The 21,522-nt window shown below is 41.3% G+C and overlaps 1 protein-coding gene across 1 annotated transcript in view; it reads left to right on the forward strand.

Moving 5' to 3' along the window:
- The window catches only part of btaf1 (BTAF1 RNA polymerase II, B-TFIID transcription factor-associated), a 122,178-nt gene that overhangs the window by 29,807 nt on the left and 70,849 nt on the right, over positions 1 to 21,522 (forward strand). The window contains exons 6-11 of the mRNA XM_054738604.2: positions 14,282 to 14,415; positions 14,550 to 14,679; positions 14,758 to 14,826; positions 14,914 to 15,003; positions 15,097 to 15,192; positions 15,303 to 15,479. Of these exons, the coding sequence (XP_054594579.2) occupies positions 14,282 to 14,415; positions 14,550 to 14,679; positions 14,758 to 14,826; positions 14,914 to 15,003; positions 15,097 to 15,192; positions 15,303 to 15,479 (696 nt within the window). The remainder of the gene's footprint in view (positions 1 to 14,281; positions 14,416 to 14,549; positions 14,680 to 14,757; positions 14,827 to 14,913; positions 15,004 to 15,096; positions 15,193 to 15,302; positions 15,480 to 21,522) is intronic.

Genomic DNA, 21,522 nt, shown 5'->3' on the forward strand with positions numbered 1-21,522 from the left:
TCAGTGGAGGGGGAGCATAGACCCCCACCTATAGAGCGCCCAGGAAGCTACAGTCGACCACCGCTCCCGGGGCAGAGGGCCCCTACAAAGGAAACACCGGATTAAAATGAGTAAAAATATAATAAAAGAGCTAATATAAATGACAAAAGTTAGAAAATAAGTAATAAATAAAATCATATAGACAGTAAAATAATAATATTAAATAATAAAACTGTGCTAAAATATAATCATATAAAACATGCAAAGCAAGCAATAAAATATAATCATGTAAAATGAGAAATAAGACTGTAGTAAATATTTAGATAAAAGCTAACCTAAAAAGATGGGTCTTGACCCTGGACTTAAAAACATGAACGTTCTCTGCGGCCCTGAGGTCCTCTGGGAGCTCGTTCCAGAGGCGAGGGCCATAACACTGGAAGGACGCCTCGCCGTGAGTTTGTGTCCTGTCTTTAGGGATGACCAGGAGATGCCTGCCAGAGGAGCGCAGAGGCCGTGAGGGTTCATATTGTAAAAGCAGTTCTGTTAGATAAGAAGGCCCAAGACCGTTAAGACACTTAAAAACCATTAGAAGAACCTTAAAATGGATCCTGAAACATACGGGGAGCCAATGCAATGATTCTAAAACTAGTGTCATGTGCTCCTGCCTCCTGGTCTTCATCAGGACACGTGCTGCCGAATTTTGTATAGGGCTGGGGGTAAACGATTATTTTTAAAACGATTATTCTGACGATTATTTTATCGAATAGTCGACTATTCTAATGACTATTTAGAAAATTAATCTAATGATTATTTTTCTATTGCACAATTAACAAAAACCAGAAAATCTCAAATAAATTCCTCAAAAAAATTGATAAATTCTTACTGTAAGAGAATAAACACTACAGGCCTTCCATTTTGTATAACACTGCGTTTATTGTGTTGGTTGGTTATGTTCTGGTGACGTGTAGAACTTGGGAGTGCAGGCTGCTGCCTGAGAGGTGGTAGAAGATGGAGTGTCTCCATACTGCTTTGTTTTGGTCACTTATGTGCGTGAGGCGAGTGGTGTTACGGGTTAAACCAAACTCAGGTGATATTTTACACTAAACCGAAAACCCACAACACTCTAACTGTAATAAAAGGGAGATCTACACCACAAAAAAGATGAACTCTAAACCAAAACGTAACAGCTTATCCCAACGCAAGAAGCTGTTAGCGAAGATGCTAACAGTAGCTTTACCAACGTTAAGTTCAAGTTACCAAGTTTAAATAAACCAAAAACACCCAGCAGCAAACAGACCAGCACGGAGGAGAGACTGCTACCACCAAAACAGCTCTCCTAATGTCCGAAAGAAGCTCCTTTATGAAGGTAGAAACGCTCCCGGTGATTTTCTACATCTGCGATAGACACGAAGCAGCGCATCTGACCCCGGAAGTTGTTGTCCGTTGCCGGGAGACGAAGGGGCAAAACAGGAAAATAATCTAGTAGTGGACGGACGTTGTTCCGGGTCTTCGGTATTTGGCGGAGATGTTAGTGAAGGCGGAGAAGAGGGTGAACTAGAGGAAAAACAGGCAGATTCCTCCTCTATTTACAAACTCCTGGGGATGCAACAAGTGGGCGCGGTGCGTCGACTTCCGGGTCTGACGTCGACAAATTTTTAGAATCGAGCCGTCGACTTCGTCGAGGCTTCGCTACAGCCCTAATTTTGTAGAAGTTGTAAGCCTGAGATGCTCTTTTTGGGAAGACCAGAAAGCAGGGCATTACAGTAGTCTATCCTACTGGTGATAAAAGCATGCATCAACGTCTCCGTATTGGCCCGAGAGAGAATGGGGCGGACTCTGGCGATGTTCTTTAGATGATAAAAACCTATTTTTGTGATATTTTTAATGTGTGGGATAAAAGTCAGCTCGGAGTCAAAAATCACACCCAGGTTCTTCACTTGTTCAGATGGATTAAAAGACAGAGATTGTAATTTCGGTAAAAGCTTCTCTCTCTGGGCCTCAGGACCACTGACTAAAACTTCAGTTTTGTCCTGGTTGAGCTGGAGAAAGTTCTCTGTAAGTAAGAAAGTAAGTAAAAGTTTATTTATATAGCGCCTTTCACAGATATAAATCACAAAGCGCTGTACAAAATGATAAAGATCAGGGCAAATACCTCTAACCAATAAAAGCATCAGAAAAACAATAGCAATGATAAACGTAGTAGGGCTGGGGGTAAACGATTATTTTTTTAAACGATTATTCTGACGGTTATTTTATCGAATAGTCGACTATTCTAATGACTATTTAGAAAATTAATCTAATGATTATTTTTCTATTGCACAATTAACAAAAACCAGAAAATTTCAAATAAATTCCTCAAAAAAATTGATAAATTATTACTGTAAGAGAATAAACACTACGGGCCTTCCATTTTGTATAACACTGCTTTTATTGTGTTGCGGTTGGTTATGTTCTGGTGACGTGTAGAACTTGGGAGTTCAGGCTGCTGCCTGAGAGTAGGTAGAAGATGGAGTGTCTCCATGCTGCTTTGTTTTGGTCACTTATGTGCGTGAGGCGAGTGGTGTTACGACTCTTCCTGGGGAGTTTGGCTCGTGTGCAAAAAGGAAGGGACAATAACGGGATTTAAAAGTTAAAATGATGATCAGGTTTATTTACAACAACAAAAATCATAAATCTTTCCATCCACAGGTTGGGAATAATAAAACTAATTCTGCCTGTGGGGAATTAAAACAAAGTACAAATAAGTAGGGATCCAAACTCTAAACTGGGTGGTTAAACCAAACTCAAGGTGATATTTTAAACTAAACCGAAAACCCACAACACTCTAAATGTAATAAAAGAAAGATCTGCACCACAAAAAAGATTAACTCTAAACCAAAACGTAACCGCTTATCCCAACGCAAGAAGCTGTTAGCGAAGATGCTAACAGTAGCTTTACCAACGTTAAGTTCAAGTTACCAAGTTTAAATAAAACAAAAACACCCAGCAGCAAACAGACCAGCACGGAGGAGAGACTGCTACCACCAAAACAGCTCTCCTAATGTCCGAAAGAAGCTCCTTTATGAAGGGAGAAACGCTCCCGGTGATTTTCTACATCTGCGGTAGACACGAAGCAGCGCATCTGACCCCGGAAGTTGTTGTCCGTTGCCGGGAAACGAAGGCGGACAAAACAGGAAAATAATCTAGTAGTGGACGGACATTGTTCCGGGTCTTTGGTATTTGGCGGAGATGTTAGTAAAGGCGGAGAAGGCGAACTAGAGGAAAAACAGGCAGATTCCTCCTCTATTTACAAACTCCTGGGGATGCAACAAGTGGGCGTGGTGCGTCGACTTCCGGATCTGACGTCGACAAATTTTTAGAATCGAGCCGTCAACGTCGTCGAGGCTTCGCTACAGCCCTAAAACGTAGAAAATAAAATCATGAGTATAAACAAAGTGAAGGTGTGAACCCGAACAAAGCCATCTTTTTGAAACATTTAGGGAGGGAACGCCTGGATGAAAAGTTGAGTTTTTAGATGAATTTTAAAGATCTCTACAGTGTTAGAGAGATGGAGATTTGAAGGTAGACTGTTCCAAAGTCTGGGTGCAATAGTCTGAAAGGCCCTGTCCCCTTTGGTTTTCAGTCTGGTTCGAGGAACAGCCAGGAGGTTTTCAGATGTGGATCTAAGGTTCCGAGAGGTGGTGTGTGGGGATAAAAGCTCAGATAGGTAGCTTGGAGCCTGGTTGTTAAGAGCTCTATAGGTCAGGACTAAAACTTTAAACTGAATTCTATATTCTACCGGGAGCCAGTGGAGGGACTGTAAAACTGGAGTGATGTGAGCTCGTCTGTTGGATTTGGTTAGGAGTCTGGCTGCTGCATTTTGGATGGCTTGAAGGCGTGAGAGGGAGGTTTTGCTGAGACCAGTAAAAAGAGCGTTACAGTAGTCTAAGCGTGATGACACAAAGGCATGGATGATTTTTTCCAGATCTGCAGTAGAAACCAGTTTACGGACTTTTGAAATGTTTCTTAGTTGAAAGAAACAAGAGCGGGTGATGGTTTTGACGTGTGAGTCTAAACTTAAAGCTGGATCAAAAATAACTCATAGGTTTCTGATGTTGGCCTTGGCTGATGGGCAAAAAGAGGCAATTTCTTGCTCGATTTTTGGCTGAAGTTGCGGGGGTGCAGCGATAAGGGTCTCTGTCTTGTTAGTATTGGGGACAAGAAAGTTGCTGGACAGCCAGTTACTGATCTGGGTCAGGCAGAGTACAAGTGTGGCCAGCCTGTCCAACTGGTGTGGCATAAAGGACATATAGAGCTGAATATCATCAGCGTAGATGTGGTAGGAGATTTCTGGGAAAGACTGAATGATGCCAGCTAGGGGAAGAATATAGAATGCGAATAGTAGAGGCCCTAGAACTGAACCTTGTGGGACCCCGCACAATCCTGCCATCCAGGATTTAATGTCTAAAATACAGTTAAAAAGTGCATCCATTGACCGAGAGTCATCAGGAGACACGGAGATGTACAACTGTTTATCATCAGCATAACTGTGAAAGTTAACCCCGTGTCTCCTGATGACTCCGCCAAGAGGGAGCATATAAAGATTAAAAAGCACTGGGCCTAAAATTGAACCCTGGGGCACACCACATGTAAAACCATGGACCCTAGAGGAACAGGTATCCAAACTCACCATGAAAGTCCTGTCTGTGAGGTAGGATGTGAACCATCTATGTACAGCACCAGAGAGGCTGATCTGTTTTAAACGAGTTAAAAGAATAGTGTGGTCTACTGTATCGAAGGCAGCACTTAGATCCAGTAGAACCAACACTGTCAACTTCCGTTTATCATAATTTACTCTAAAATCATTTAAAATCTTCAGAAGGGCCGTCTCGGTGCTTTGGTTCACCCTAAAACCAGACTGAAATTTCTCTAGGACATTATTAGTGTTTATAAAATCATTTAGTTGATTTAAAACCAACTTTTCTAAAATTTTGCTTAAAAATGGTAAGTTGGATACCAGTCGATAATTATTTAATTAATTAAAATCTAAATTGCTCTTCTTCAACAGGGGCCTCACCACCGCCCTTTTAAAGGCAGCAGGAAAGGCCCCCGTCTGAAGGGAGCAATTCATCAGGGTTAAAATCTCATCACTAAAAGATCCATAGAATTGTTTAAAAAACGAAGTTGGGATTGAGTCCAGGACACATGTGGTGGGTCTCACTGAGGAGAAAACTTTATCAAGAGTCTCAGCTTCTACCAGGACAACACTGTCCAGTGTTTCCTCTGGTATAGACACACATTCAGATTTATCTAAGACCTTATTACTTATGGAGGATAAAATATTCCATCTGATGGTGTCTGCCTTCCCTCTGAAGTGGGCTGCAAACTCCTCACAGAGTGCATTTGAGGGTGTTTTCTGAAGTGAATTGGATGTACGGTTTAAAATGTTGTTTATGGTGGAAAAAAGTATTCTGGGATTGTGTTTGTCTAGAATGAGTTTGGAAAGGTATGCATTTCTTGAATTTCTCACTGTGTTATTATATGATTTAAGTAGCTCTGTATATATTTGATTTCTCCATCTCCGCTCTGCAACCCTGCAATTTCTCTTTAGTTTCTTTAGCTTTTCATTTCTCCACGGTGAAGCACGTTTTGAATAAAAACTTTTGATTTTAAGTGGAGCGAGCAGGTCGAGAGCGGATTTCAGTCTACTGTTAAAATCATTGACAGTAAAATCACAAGAGGCAGTTACCGGAGTGGGAGGGATCTTTCTAAAAACTTCAAGAAAACCTGCAGCCACTTCAGGGGTGAGATGACGCTTCCTTACAGTTCTCACAGAGGGTTCCCGCTGGATAAAACTGTTAATGCTAAAAAATACACAGTAGTGATCAGATACAGCCAAATCAATAACAGAGGACACACTGGTGGACAGGCCATACGTGATGACCAAGTCCAGGGTGTGTCCTCTGTTGTGAGTTGGCTTTGTGACATGTTGACTAAAATCCATATAACTCAGAATATTTAAAAACTCCTTTGAAAAAGGGTCAGAGGGATTATATGTAGATTAAAATCACCGGCTAAAATGATCCTTTCAAAGCAGTTGTGCAGGATTGATAAAAACTCTGAAAATACTTGAATAAAAATGGCACTCTGCTTAGGAGGCCGATAAACTGTGACACAGTTTGTCACACACTGTGACAAACTGCTTTTACAAACCCTTTTTGTGACACCACAATAAGGAACATTGGTGTAAGCCACACCCAAATGATGGAGGAGCAGCAGTTCTACTCGAAGCTCTTCCTGGATATCTGAGCTCCCCACGTCATAGCAGCCAGTCAGGGGGTGGGTGGGCGTGGCCTACAGCAGCTTGTTTGTCTGAAGAGAAAAGGGCTCAATCTGCAAGGTCCTGAAATGGGGAGCCTAAAGCTTGGTTTATGCTTGACGCGTCCACGAGGTTCACATGGCTCCGCGCGATAAAATTGCGTCATTTTAACAACCACACCCTTCCACTGCGCCTCCGCATGGCCCAACCTTTCCGCACCGCGCACCTAAGAAATTTTCTAACCACGCGGACGGTCAGACGTCGAAAAACATGGCGGACAGGCAAGAACTAGTATGGCAGAGGCTCGTAAATACAGACATTTGTATGATTCAGCTCTCAAAGATCGCCGTGATCAACATGTTAATAATTCTTGGAGAGCAATAGCTCGCACTGTCGGAAAAGACGAGGACGCTGTTAAAAAATGCTGGAATGCCATGTTGTAAACAACATTAATTTTTACTTCTACTATGGCGTAGCGTTGGATGCATGCCGTAGAGCTCCATGCTGCCCTGTTCAGTTTGGGAGAATATTGGCTCACCACAGACAAGCCGCATGAACCATAAACGCTGCAAGTTGTGAAGCGCGTTCCATCCGCGAGCCGCATCACCAAGCAGAAAGTAAATGCGTCAAGCATAAACCAAGCTTTTGTCTCCTCCCCTTCCGGTCGGCTCATGGATCTCCAGAAAAACGAAAAAATTAATGCATGACAACGGGGCGAAAACAGCTATTTTCTAATACACTTCACCTTATGCCCTTGATCGTACAAATGTTTTACTTCAATTTAAATGGAAAGTAACTTGCTCTTCGACCACGCCAATCACGTGCTTTGAGATTTTTCAGCTTGTAAAATTTCGTAGTTAGCATGTCTACAAGTCCGATATTCGTACGTTGCCTATATGACATCACAGCAGAAACTCCCCACCCTCCACACACAATTTTACTCATGACAAATTAGCATGAGGTAATCTGTAAACGATGTAAGGTGATCTGGATGCTCCACAGAAACGGTGGTGGTGTGGCTGGACATTCTGCTCAGTTTTATGTTTTTTTTGTCAGACTCTGAAGCAGGAAATGGCTACAGGCAGTGAAGCAGAAGGCAGATAACTCAGAAGCAACCAGTGACCCACCCCCTAGCCAATCAGCAGTCAGACTCACGATGCCGACCCAACTCAGTTTTGTCTACCTGAACAGAGCAGGGACTAAAATTAGGGGAGAAAGTATAGGTAAACTGTGGTCAGGCTGAGCTGCATCAGTCAGTTACTCGGAGTAGGGCACCTAGAAAATTATCAATCTGATTGATCTTTGAATATTTGATTTTAAATTACCTTTAGGTTCTTTGGACTATTCAGGGAACACACTTCTTGTTATTTCAGAGTCAAGGATATTTTTTACAGAGTTTCTGCAGGGCATTAAAAACCATTAAAAGTCATTAAATGTAATTTTCAAAAATTAAGGCCTTTAATGGCATTAAAAAGCATTAAATTTGTTTTGCTGATTTCTGCAGAAACCCTGTTTTATAAAAATGAATTTAATTCTATCTTTCTAAACTGTAATTATACATGACAAACAATGAATGCAATGATGGAATGCTATCTAGATGTTAATTTAGCCAAACCTTATTAAGTATCTGAGAGATCTTGTGATGTCTGGGTTGTAACATCAGTTTGACTGTATGATTTAATAAACTAGAGATTATTCAGAAAACCATCCCATGCCAGTGTGAGACTCTACCAACCCTTTGTGTTGAAGGCCCTCGTGCGATCCAGGGGGTCAAGAGGTCAGAGGGGCAGCAGTAGCTCTGGTAGTAGAGCGGGTTGCCTCATGATCAGAGGGTCATGGGTCTGATTCCAGCTCCCGCCAGGGGTATCCTGCTGTTGTGTCCTTGGGCAAGACACTTCACCCAACATGCCTGTGTTAGTGGTGGTCAGAGGGGCCGACGGCGCCAAATGGCCGAGTCGCCTCTCAAATGGCAGCCTTGCCTCTGTCAGACCTCCCCAGGGTGGCTGTGGCTACAAGTAGCTTACCATCACTAGCAGTGTGTGAATGTGAGAGTGTGTGAAAGCGTCTTTGGGTGTCTTGAAAAGTGCTATATAAGTTCAATGCATTATTATTATTATTATTATAGTATGGACAAACTGCTAGTAACTTGGACTTCTGGTGTGCCACTGGTGTGTGTGGGGCCAGAATCATGCTGGGTAAAGCTGAAGGAGTCCATAAGGCTAAACAAATTCATGGCAAAGTGATCAGAGGGATCATGAACGCGGATGTTAAACAATCACCAGTCTGGACAGCATCACAGTGGAGGATAGAAAGTCACTAAACTCCTGAAGGAAAGAACTGTTTGGACCAGGTGGACGATAAACCACAGCACAGTAGAACGTGTCCTTACGCCCGACTTTAATCAGCTGCAGTTCAAAGGAAGCAAAGTGACTAGAGGTTGTAGAGCTACATGGAAGATGGTCTCTGAAAACAACAGCTAGGCCTCCACCACGACCAGAACCCCGGGGCTGGCTAAGAAAAGAATAACCACTCGGGCAGAGTTCAATCAGACCAGAATAATCAGATGTTTGCTGCCAAACTTCAGTCAGAAACAGAAAATCCAGGTTTTTAGAGAGAATTAAATCATTGAGCAGGAAGAACTTATTGTTAACAGAGCGGGTATTTAATAGAGCCATGCTGAGTGAGGTGGAGGAATCAGAAACTACAGAAACAGCTGGAGTTAGTGAACGTAAATTAGCAGGATTAGATCCACGGTGTTCATAAAAACCACTTATGGAGGGAACAGGAGGAGAAACCACTGAGGAATTAGGATAAACCCACCTTAAAAAACTTGGAAGGAGAAACCGCGTCCCAACGTGGCCTGGCGGGAATGCGGAAGTGGCGCTCAAGTCACCAAACAAAGGAATAGAAGCTAGAAGATCACGCCGATGTTTACTAGATACACCACGCTTTAAGAGAAGTCTTAAGCCCTTTTCAGACTGACATTCTGGAACATTTGCGGACAATTCAATCCGGTTTTTAACCGGAACTGTGTTTTCAGACACACCACTTTTGTACCGGAACTTGTCCTTTCGGCTGCGTTCACACAGCAGGGAAAAGTTCCAGATGTCTGACGGCGGCGGGGGTGGGGTGGGGGGGAATCGGACTTATGTTAAGAAGAAGAAGAAGAAAATATCATTTCTATAGCGCCCCTCAAGATAAAAATCACGAGGCGCTTAAGCATTATTCTGCGCACACGAAGACGCATAAGAGACCTCGATGATGAAGCTCAATGGTTAAAGGAATCACTGAAGCGGTGTGAAGCGCTCCGTTGCGCGTCTAGGCGGTACCGTAGGAGGCGAGCTGCCGTGGTTCGCTGCATGCTACAGCAGCGGGCTATCTAGGTACGCACAGCGTCCCCCGGTCCCCTCCTCCTCCCCCTCCCCCTTGTCCGGAACTTTACCTCACCAGTCTGAAGCAGCCACCCTGTCCGTAACAAGTCCGGACCTGTTACTTGGGGCTTCGTCCGGATAAATTCCGGAACACGTTATCCGGATGTTTGTATTCAGACAGAAAGGTCTTACGGACAGATTCTGGAACATTTCCGTTTTTCATGGCCTGTCTGAAGGGGGCTTTATTCTCACCTGGATTCCTGTTCGTTTACCTCTTTTCCTCCGACGTTTTCCCGGGACCGGACAAACATCGCTGGAGGCTTTCTGGTTGAAATTGTCGTTTCGCTCTGTGCCAGTGCGCCACTCAGATAAACAAACAGGGAGGTATGTCCTCGGTGCACCTTGGGCAATCATGAACGAACGGAAGGACAAAAGAGTCTGGCGATCATAGGAGATGGTAGTAGGGACACTACTGAAGAGGTTCACCGACGGGAGCAAGGTGGAAAAGAGGTGGTTAGTGGAGAAAAGTTTGAAAAAGTGGCCGGTGACCACGGCTATGCCAAGCACAGGCGTCATCTTGTTACCGACCTTGTTACTGTATACAGTAAAATAATATTTTAGCCTCCTTATCTTAATGACACTTAAAAAAATCTTAATCTTTCTTTTTGTCTTGGGAATATTAAAGTGTGAATTATACCATATGTGGAGAATTATTTGCCATCTACTTCCTACCCCCCCATCCAACCACCTTCCTCTCATGGTCTGTCTTTACTCCTGTAGATTTCCAGGACATTTGATATAAGACACACTTAAAACACTGGATTTAAACACTTAGGTTCATTCAACAAAATATGAGCTAGGAAAGAGGAGCTTTGTTTAGAGAGTAAAAGTCTCGTCTTCTGCATGAGACCTTGGGTATTACGGCTTCACTTCTTGGTAACAAGGTCATAGAGCAGTGGGTTTTCTGGTTTGAAGGCCAGACAGTTGAGATGTTGCACACAAGACTCTAGGCAGATGAAACAGCCTGGACACTTCCGTGAGATGACCTCTGACCTTTCTGTGGACAAATAACCAAATTGTTGGCCTTTGGTTTGCTACACAGGACTGTAGAATGCGATATATCAAATACAGGCCATTTATTCAACACTCAGACTTCTCTGTAACTCCTGCTTGCAACTTGCAAGTTGCAAATTGAACAGAAAAGGTTGCACTGTTTTCTACAAAATAAGAGAGTAAAGCAATTTTTTTATTTTTTGTCTTTCTGCTGGACTGAAAACAGTGATTTGATCCGAACCGTGAGATTTTTGATCCGTCACAGCACTAGACGTCATTAAATGTGACTAAAATTGACTAACTAGATTAAAAATGGCTGGTCTCCATTTAGTTTCTGTGGGTCAGAAAGTCGTGTAACATCGATTTGGTAACGTTTGGCACATTGTTGGGTCAAGTGAGACATTTAAACTGAGTTACAATGAAAAAACTGTTGCAACTTTTTATGTTCCACATGACTCTGGTAGAGGTGTCGACTCATGGTGTTTCCTAAGAAATGAGCAAGGGTATTCTGATAAAGTTTTAGACTGCTTATCTCATAAATATTTCTGTCTAGTTTTGAAGAGCACTACAGGCTACATGATTAGGGTAAAGGAACCATATCATCACCTTAACTCATTCACTGCCAGCCGTTTCCTGATCATAAAGCCCTTGGCTGCTAGCATTTTTCTGTTTTTGAAGAGTCGCAGAAAATTGTGCTCTATGATCATGCAAACACCAAAACTACCAAAAGAAAGACTATACTCACTTCTTAAATCAGGAAGAATCCACGTGTTTCTAGCGTTGTCCTTCCTTTCATAATTGGTTTTCGTATCGAGAGGCAAAAGTTTTTCCAATTCCCGCCTCAGTTTTTTCACAGCAGCCACCCAAAACAATCTCCTAACACATGGATTTTCTGCTTCCTGATCATGTGACGTGTAACCTACACGGATGAAGATTAGTTTTAGAGCCGTGATGTTTGTTCTCACGGTGCGGGGGCTCGTTCCGGCGCCTGCCCCGTTAATAAAAAACTTAAATTAAAGAGCAAATTGCAAGTTAAAGACTCCCATGAACCGATGTTTAGAGAAATGTATTAGAAAGTTGTTTTAAACATTTTTACACAGACAAATTATTTAGGCTTTTAGGGAAATTTTTGTAAGTTTTTTTTGGGGGGGGGGGGGGGGGGGCAAACCAAGTGACGTCAGCGACCTGTTGGCTTAATCCAGAGAAAATCTGGACTCTAATGTTGCTCTGACACAGAGGAACCGTTAAATGTTTATAATTCTACTTCTAATGGACCAGAACCATAAAGTTATGAGTTTGCTGCACGCCCCAGAGAGCAGAGACAAACCAGAGGCAGAAACCATTGGCCAAAGCAGAGAGATTGTGCTGCCATGTGAGGAGAAGCAGCGGGGGGGCAGCTTGAGTTAAACGTGTTAGCTTAAACTCATGTGTAGGGCTGAAACGATTCCTCGAGTACCTCGAATAATTCGAGTACAAAAATCCTCAAGTCAAATTCTCTGCCTCAAAGCTTCGTTTAATTCATGTTTGATTAATTCATGGCTTTGCAATCACCCAGGGTGATGTTTCACCCGGACCGAAATAAGTGACGCACATACACTCCACTGAATGCACACGCGAGTAGCGAACGCAACTTAACTTTCTTTTAAACCATGGCGGACAACGTGGACCCTGGTGGAGTGCGAAAAAGACACAAAATGTCAAAGCTGTTGGACCATTTTTCACGTCGTGAGGTGGAAAACGTAGTCCAGTGTAAATACTGTAAAATGGATTTAGCCTACCACAACACCACATTCCTCGATGCTGCAACCTGACCAGGAAGCATCCACATGTAAATGTCACTTCTGCAAGCGGACTCAGAGCCTCTACAAGATAATGCACTTTAGCCTGTATTTCTATGTATTTTGCAGACACTGTGCGACTTTTTCGTTTGTAGCACTCAGTTTCAGCTCACACCGTACGTCTGGTAGCAACACGTCGGACTTAAAATGTGCTAAAAAATAGCTGTTTTTACAACACGTCGGACTTTTTACTGTGTTGTTGTTGATGTCCGTTTGTCCCTCAGGATCGCTGCAGGAGGACACAGGTATTTATGAGAGTGATGGAGGAAAACGAAAGAAACTAAATAAATGTTTTGTGATCTGTATAATTTGACATAACAACGGCAAACATGCTTTCGACAATCCTTGTTAGTGTGAGACAAAAAAATGTAGAAATTAAAACAAACGTGTGTTAATAGGGAAACAGCTGGCGAGCCATGTTTGCGCATGCGCCGTGAGCGGTTCTGGGGCTGTTTGGGCTGCAGCCGCTCGCATTTGTTTACTGTGAAGTAAAGTTGAAGTGCTGAAGTTTTGAAAACTACCGGTAATTTTGAATAAAACTTGAAGAATAACTGGCAATTGCTTTCTCATTTCAAGAGGTCTTTCATATTTTATAACATGCTATTTGATATAATGGTTTAAAAACGCAAAAGAGTAATTTATTAGAGTACTCGATTAATCGATAAAAGATTCGATAGAGTACTCGATTACAAAAATATTCGATAGCTGCAGCCCTACTCTTGCAATCATCACAATATAGTACAGATTACCATCATGTACCAGACAGTTAAAGTAGAATCAGTTAGTTAATATAATAGTAACACTAATGAGCGTCTGTCAGCTGTCTCATACTCGTTAATATCCGTTCACCTAACCTACTTTAGCTTAGAGATGCCTGTCATCCGGTTCTGGAGCTCATGCGGGCTTCTGTGAGCTGGATCCGACCCAGACACCAGTGAGTCAGTCCAGCTGGGATTTTTAAAAGCTGCACATGATCCTCTCCTGGAGGTCCGCAGCAGTTCTGATCTGGATTCGACCCGGAAACCAGCTGGCCCGCTGAGCAGCGCGTCTCTTCTGGTGGTCGGTTCTGACCTGGTTCTGACAGTGGTCTGAGCTCCAGAAATCCACATTTAATTTTTTAAACCCCTCCACAAATCTCCGGAGCCCAGCGTGGACCTCCCTGACCTGGTACCGACTGATGAGGACTACAGAAGTCCATCTTTTCAGCTGCACAAAACGCCCTCAGGCACGGAGATAGAGGCGTTGTTCCTCTTGTCTGGAAACCCGTGGACTCGATGTCCACACAGGCTGGAGTTGGTACAGCCTTCATACTCTAGTTTATCAACATGAACACAATCCAACACTAGTAAACACACACAATGACTGGATCACATGACCTCTCTACCCTAAATTAGCCACTCTCCACATTGAGCTGAGGCAGCCTAGCTTCTAACTCCCTTTGGTTACGTCAGAGGTTCACATTTAGAAACAAGAAAGGCCACTTTTTACTAGAAAACTCTTCTGTTATGGATTTTAAAACCAAATATCCACAATAAGCTTTTCTAATAGTATTTTATATGAATTATAAAAAAAAATAACCTACACTTTGCTCTTTTAAATTAGACAAAAACATGTATGTATTTATTTAAAAAAAATTCAAGAAAAAATATAAAAAAGAAAACCTAGCTGCACAATCAGTTTGTTTGGGCCTTCTGGGCCTCCTGCTCCCAACACCCTTTATGTGAGTGTGCTATGTCTTCTAGACCATTCATGCTGCTGAACTCATCGACTCAGAATTCCGACCCGGGATGAGCAGTCGTCAGAAGAACAAAGCCAAGAGAATGGCTAAACTAGTGGCAAAGCAAAAATCCAGAGACTTGGATCCTAATGAAAAAAGGTACAGTCATCAACATACTTATGCTCATGTTTCATCACTGCGATCCACATTTATTAAAATGGTTTGACCCATTTTATTATATCTGTGAATCTTTGCTGCTTTAGTTCTGATTCAACAGCTTTGTTCTCTTTTAGTAATGACAGCTTTGAAGGTGAACCCGAGGAGAAACGACGAAAAACAACCAACGTCGTCATTAACCAGCCCGCAGCAGAACATAAAGTCGTAATAGACAACATTCCAAGTAACTCCAGTCTTCTGGAGGAGGTACGAAATATAAGCAAACAGCTTTTACTTGTGAGAAATTCCTTGTCTGAAATACATTTGTGATTCCTTCATCTTCAGACGCAGGAGTGGCCTCTGGAGAGCTTTTGTGAAGAGCTGTGCAATGATCTCTTCAATCCGTCATGGGAGGTAAAAAGTGAAGGATTAGTATGATGTTTCACATGGTGGTGGGAGAAACCCTGGGACGTTGGTGTGTAATGATTATGTGGTTTACAGGTTCGTCATGGTGCTGGCACGGGTCTTAGAGAGATCCTCAAGTCCCATGGAGCTGGTGGTGGGAAGGTAGTAGGAAGCACATTGGAGCAGGTATTTCTGAGCCCATGTGTTTAAATGTGTGTGTATGTGTGTGTATGTGTGGGGGGGTCCGGAGTTTTATGCTGTTCTGCTGGTTTGGTCTAGATGTTGAGACAGCATCAGGAGTGGATAGAAGACTTGGTCATCCGTCTGCTTTGTGTCTTTGCTTTGGACCGCTTTGGAGACTTTGTGTCTGATGAGGTATTTTTGTCTAATGAAATATTCGTACATAATTTGTTAGCATTTTTATTTATATAATAGTTTAGGAATACGGTTAGGTTTAGATGGTAGTTCTATCTGTTCTTTGGTAGGTGGTGGCTCCTGTCAGGGAGACGTGTGCCCAGTCTCTTGGTGTTGCCCTTCGCCACATTAATGAAAGCGGAGTGTCCAAAACAGTGGAGGTCCTGCTAAAGCTGCTGAAGGATGACCAGTGGGAGGTTCGTCATGGAGGCCTGCTCGGAATCAAATATGCCTTGGCTGTTCGTCAGGTAACACCGTTTAACACTACAGAACTGTGCAAAGGTTAATATAATGATGTGGAAAAAAATAATGACAATGAAATTATGACACGTCTCTCCTTTATGTTAATATTGTTTTAATTGATGCACTCCACTTGGAACTGCACCAATCCAGCAACTGCTGCATTTTAATAACTACTATTAAAGGTGTCCCTTTAAGAAGCTGTACCACCTTGAGTCACGTAAATATGCGACTCAATGTAATACATGTGACAGCCCCATCTAGTGGACAACTTTTGTTTCAGCGCATACCTGTAGTTATCGTCCATTTATCGTTATCGAGGTGAATACACCAATATTTAAACAAGAATAATTTTGTTTTAAACTCTCAGTGACGCACTTTGCCGGAGGATTTGGCATTTAATTTTTCTTGCCATCTGGAAAAACATTTCCTTTTGCCCCCTTTATTTGACTTTCTGCCCCTTTATTTTGGTCCAAGATCATTACTGGGCTGGCCCTATTAAACACGTTCTACACCCCTGCTTAGTAGACTTAATGAAGTATTTTTAAGCCAGTATGAAATGACTGAAACACAAATTTACATGTTTGGCATTATTGACCAATATCTTTGATTTAATTTATTTGTTAAGAACATCAAGATGCATTACAGTGAACATTATAATAAAGTAAATTTTTCTAGTGCAGACAGGAGACAACCCATAGAAGCACTGATTTGATCTCATTTCATTTCTAATAAATAAAATTACTAACAAACTCAATACATCATCATCAATAGATTATTTTAAATCTGAAATTGATATGGATTGATCAGAAGTTGCTATGTGTTATTGTTTATTTGCAAACTATTTACAGAGCAACCTCAGAACTGAGATTAAATATTTTTGATTACAATAGTAAAGGAACTATTACAGAACAAGTTTTTCAATTAAATCAGAACATTAATTTTTAAGTGCATGAATTAATCCATCTGAACTCATGCAGTAGGAACTAGGAAATATGAAATACTAGAACCAGACACAACTTTAAACATTTTTTTTATTTATTTTGATTAAACAGATTTTTTCCTAACGTTGTTGGCATTTTCCCCACGCACAGTTAAACAAATCAATGTTGATTAAAGGCTGGCCAGCTGGCTGGCTCTGTGTGTGTGTGTGTGTGTGTGTGTGTGTGTGTGTGTGTGTGTGTGTGTGTGTGTGTGTGTTTGTGTGTGTGTGTGTGTGTGTGTGTGTGTGTGCTCACTCGTGGCATTCTTTCTACCATAGAAAATGAAATATTCTTCAGAAAGTGCTTCCATATCTGCTGCAGAAGTTCCCATAAATGTGTGGCACTTGTAGGTTGCTTTGCTTTCACTCTTCTGTCCATTTCATTCCAAACCAGCTCCATGGGGTTTAAGTCTGGAGCCCTGAGGTAGTTCTGGCGTAGCTTGGACTTATGTTTTGGGTCATCATCTTGCTGTAGGATGAATCCCTGACCTACTAGGCCCATGCCAGAGGGTACTGCATGGTGTGGAGAATTCTGTGGTAGTCGTTTTGGTTCAGGGTGCCTCTCACTCTGTACAAGCCACTGACCTTGAATCCAGCAAAACAGCCCCAGACCATCACACTTCCTCCTCCCATGTTTGACAGTTGATGCCACACTGTGGAACCATCCTTTCACCTACTCGACAGTGTACAAAGATCCTGCGTGATGAACCGAAGATTTCAAATTTGGATTCATCACTCCATAATACCTTCTTCTAGTCTTCAGCAGTTCAGTGGTGGTGTTTCATGGCCCAGGCAAGCCTCTTTCTCTTATTCTGACGTCTTAGCAGTGGCTTTCTTGCTGCAACTTGTCCTGTCAAACCTGCAGCTCCAAGTCTTCTGTTCACAGTTGAAACTGAGACTTGCTTACTACGACCACTATTAAGCTGTGCTTGAAGCTGTTGTCCTGTGAGCCGCCTATCACTCAAGCTGTTAACTCTCAGAAACTTGTCCTCTGATGCAGTTGTGGCTTTGGGTCTGCCAGATCTCTTCCTGTCAGAGTTTGCCCCAGAGTGCCTTTTGATATGGAAGGAAACTGTGCTCACTGACACCTTGTTTTTCTTTGCTATTTCTGTGTAGGAAAGACCCACATTTTTAAGTGTTATGATGGTCTGTCTCTCTTCCATTGTTAATTGCCCCTTTCTCACCATTTTTGTAGCAACACTATTATCTGCAGTACAGTACTGTTCAACTGATGCTCATGAGGTTATGGTACCACAGTATGTTCCAACACAGCTTTTATGCAGACAGAGGGGATTGTTAGTAATCCAGAAAATTTGGAACACCTGTGGGAATTAGTAGCACCACTTTCTAAGCTTGATCAACCTCCACAGCTGCAGAACCGCTTTGCTCCCTGAAAATGGCCTTTTTGTTTAATTCATTTTTTTTATTTAAAGTTTTTTTTTATTAAGTTTTCCAAATTTTTACATACAAACAAAAACAAAATACCAAAATACCCCCCCCCCCCCCCCCCTCACAGCACAGGAAAACCACACACAACCACAATTCATAATAATTTCAAAACATGCTGTCCAACAACTTTTATATCTTTTCACTAATAAAAAACAAAAATTCAATCCAGGTATCAAAATGTGAGTCTTTTTTTCCTTCATTTTAGCAATAAATAATTCATAAGATGCAATCTCCGTCATCGTTATTATCCAGTCTCTGTAAACAGGTGCCTCAAAACTTTTCCATTTACGCAGTATGACTCTAGCTGCTGACATAAAACCTGTAAGAGCCAGGTCCCCTGTCGTTGTAGATATATTCTGTACACACGACAAGTCTCCTAATAAACAAAGTCGAGCAGTTTCCGGGAGTGGTTTATCCAACCACTCTTGCATTGTATTCAATATGTTTTCCAAAAAGGTTGAACAACGTAGCATGACCACACAGAATGAATAAAAGTACCTTACTGCCTTTTACATTTCCAGCATAAATTATTCTTCATTAAACCCATTTTATAAAGATGAACCGGTGTAAAATAATATCTATCGATTATCTTATAATGTGTCCGCTTTCCTCGTGCTTCCCTGGTAAACCATCCCATATTGGACATTATCCTTTGCCATGAATCTCTATCCAACCGTATGCTTAAATCTCTTTGCCAAACATGCCATCATAATTTCCATATAATACTTTGTCTGCCATCTTATAAAACATAGATGCTGACTGATACTTTTCTGCTAATTTTAAATAGAGCTGTACAACATTGTCCTCTTCAGGCGACCCCTTAACTAAACTGTCCAAGCTACTTCTTATTTGGAAATATCTCCATAAATTACCTATGCTATCCATGTTAAATTGTAGCCTCAAATCCTGATAAGATTTCACTGTTTTGTTCTCGATTAGATCCTTTAACTTTCTCATGCCTCTCTCTCTCCACGTATTCCAACAGAGGACTTCCTTCCCCACCCTTATTGCTGGGTTATACCATATTGATGAATATAATTGTTTATAATGTGATGTCTTTAACCACTTGTGGAGTTTGATCCAGAAATTTTTAGAACGCTGTAATATTGGATTACTCTCTTTATACTCTTGTTTCCTTCTTTTGTGCTCTTTTTTTGTGACAAAGCTTCCAAAGGCCAAAAGGGGGCAGTAAATTATTTTTCTATACTTACCCATCCTAAACAACTGTGTTTTGTTAATTCAGCCACTTCAAAGGCGATGTTATACAGCTCCATATTTGGCAAAGCAAGACCCCCATCCCTTGTTACATTTAGTTTTTGTTGATTTATCCTCGGTTTCTTTCAATTCCATAGATATTCATTTACCATCTGATTATATTGAGAATAATACTCTTCACTTATTGATATCGGAAGCATCATTGACAAATAATTAAATTGTGGCACAATCACTATTTTAATGGTATTAATTTTTCCCATAATGTTAAATTGAGTGCTTTTCATTTCTCCAGGCTGTACTTTATCTTAATAAGGAGAGGAGCCATATTAATGTGCATTATATCTGTTATATTAGCACACAGTTTAACTCCTAAATACTTTATCCCAGATGAGAGCCATTTAAAATTCCCTGCAGTCACCATGGTAGAATAACAAGCTCTAGAAATGGCCATAGCCTCTTACTTATGCCAATTAACTTTATAACCAGAAATTTGAGAGAATAAATCAACTTTGTCAAGAAGAGCCTGGGTAGAAGATGTCGGCTCTGAAATCAAAGAATATCATCTGCGTAAAGAAAAGGTTTATGTTCTCTCCCACCTGCTTCCACCCCTTTAATTGCTCCCTCTTTTCTTATTGCAATTGCTAATGGCTCCATAAACAATATAAACAATAACGGGGACAAAGGGTCTCCTTGTTTTGTACCCCTAAACTGTCTAAAAAAGGGGGAAATAAAACCATTTGTAACTACAGCTGCCCTCGGCTTTGCATATATTGCCTTAACCCATGTAAGGAAACCGCTCCCAAATCCAAATTTTTCCAAAATATTCCATAAACACTCCCATTCTACCCGATCGAATGCCTTCTCAGCATCAAGTGAGAAGGCAGCGACTGGCATATCACTCTCCTGACTTTTCCACATCAAATGAAGTAGTCTCCACATATTATCAGATGAGGACCTTCCTTTAACAAAGCCCACCTATAAAGCTCTGTTAGAATAGGCGCCAGAAGGTCTATGCTAACCCTATAATACTCAATAGGAAATCTGTCTATTCCTGGGGATTTATCCCCTTCATAGACTGAATTGCAGCTCGGACCTCCCCCTCAGTAATCTGTGCATCCATTTCCTCAGCTTGTTGTAGTGATAACTGAGGGAGTTCGAGCCCAGAAAAAAAGGCTTCCCATTTACTTACGTCTATCTTGGCGTCAGTGGAATAAAGATTTTTGTAGTACCTCTGAAACAACTGATTGATCTCAGACGTCTTAGTTACTACTTCCCCTTCTTTGTTTCTGATTCCTGAAATAACATAGACTGCCTCTTGTTGTTTCAACTGCCTTGCCAAGAGTTTACTGGCTTTATTTCCATTTTCAAAAAAATTTGCCCTGGTCCTGAAAAGCGCATATTTTGCCTTTTAGTTAAGTAACTCATTAAAATCCATTTTCATTTTACATACTTCTTTTAGCAGCAACTCATTGTAGTTTAATAACTGCTTTTCTTTGTGTTTTAATTGGGATTCTAATAACCTCATTTTTGCCTCATCCAATCTTTTCTTCCTGCTTGAATATGCAATAATTTTACCCCTGATAAAAGCTTTAGAAGCATCCCAAACGGTAATAAATTTTTCTGTCGATCCAGTGTTTGTCTGAAAAAAGAACTTAATATCTTCCTTCAGCATATCCTCAAATCCTGAATCTTGGAAAAGGGAAACATTAAGCCTCCATCGTTTACTTTTAGCCTGCTCCTCCCCCATTACAAGATCCAACGTAACAATTGCGTGGTCTGTAAGTGCCATTGCTCCAATTTTACAACTAACACACAAATCACTCATACATTTAGAAAGCAGAAAATAATCAATCTTCGAATAGGATTTATGCTTATGGGAAAAGAATGTAAATTCTTTTTCTCTTGGATTAACAATCCTCCATATATCCACAAGACCCAAGTCTTCCAGTAGTTGGTGAATAGCCTGTCTATCCCTAGGAATCCGTTTGCTATATGTTGTCTTATCCAGTATACCATCTTGCACCTGATTGAAATCACCCCCTAACAAAACTTGTCCATCCAGTGAACCCAGAAGCTTATTAATTTCATGAAAAAAATTGGGATCCTCTGTGTTAGGAGCACATATATTACAGATAATTATTCTACTCCCATTAATTTTTGCTTCAACACATATGAATCTTCCCTCTTCATCTTTATGTTGATTTAATAATACAAAATTCATACTTTTTTGCACCAAAATTGCAACTCCCCATTTCTGACTTGTAGAACACCTGCCCCACCCACATTGTTTTAAGTTTATCTGCTTCCTTATCTATTAGATGCACTTCCTGGAGAAATGCTATATCTATCTTTTGAGATTTTAAATAATTCCAACATTTCTTTCTTTTCACATGATTTGACAGACC

The sequence above is a fragment of the Nothobranchius furzeri genome, chromosome 12 (genome assembly GCF_043380555.1).
Source record: "Nothobranchius furzeri strain GRZ-AD chromosome 12, NfurGRZ-RIMD1, whole genome shotgun sequence".
NCBI lineage: Eukaryota > Metazoa > Chordata > Actinopteri > Cyprinodontiformes > Nothobranchiidae > Nothobranchius > Nothobranchius furzeri.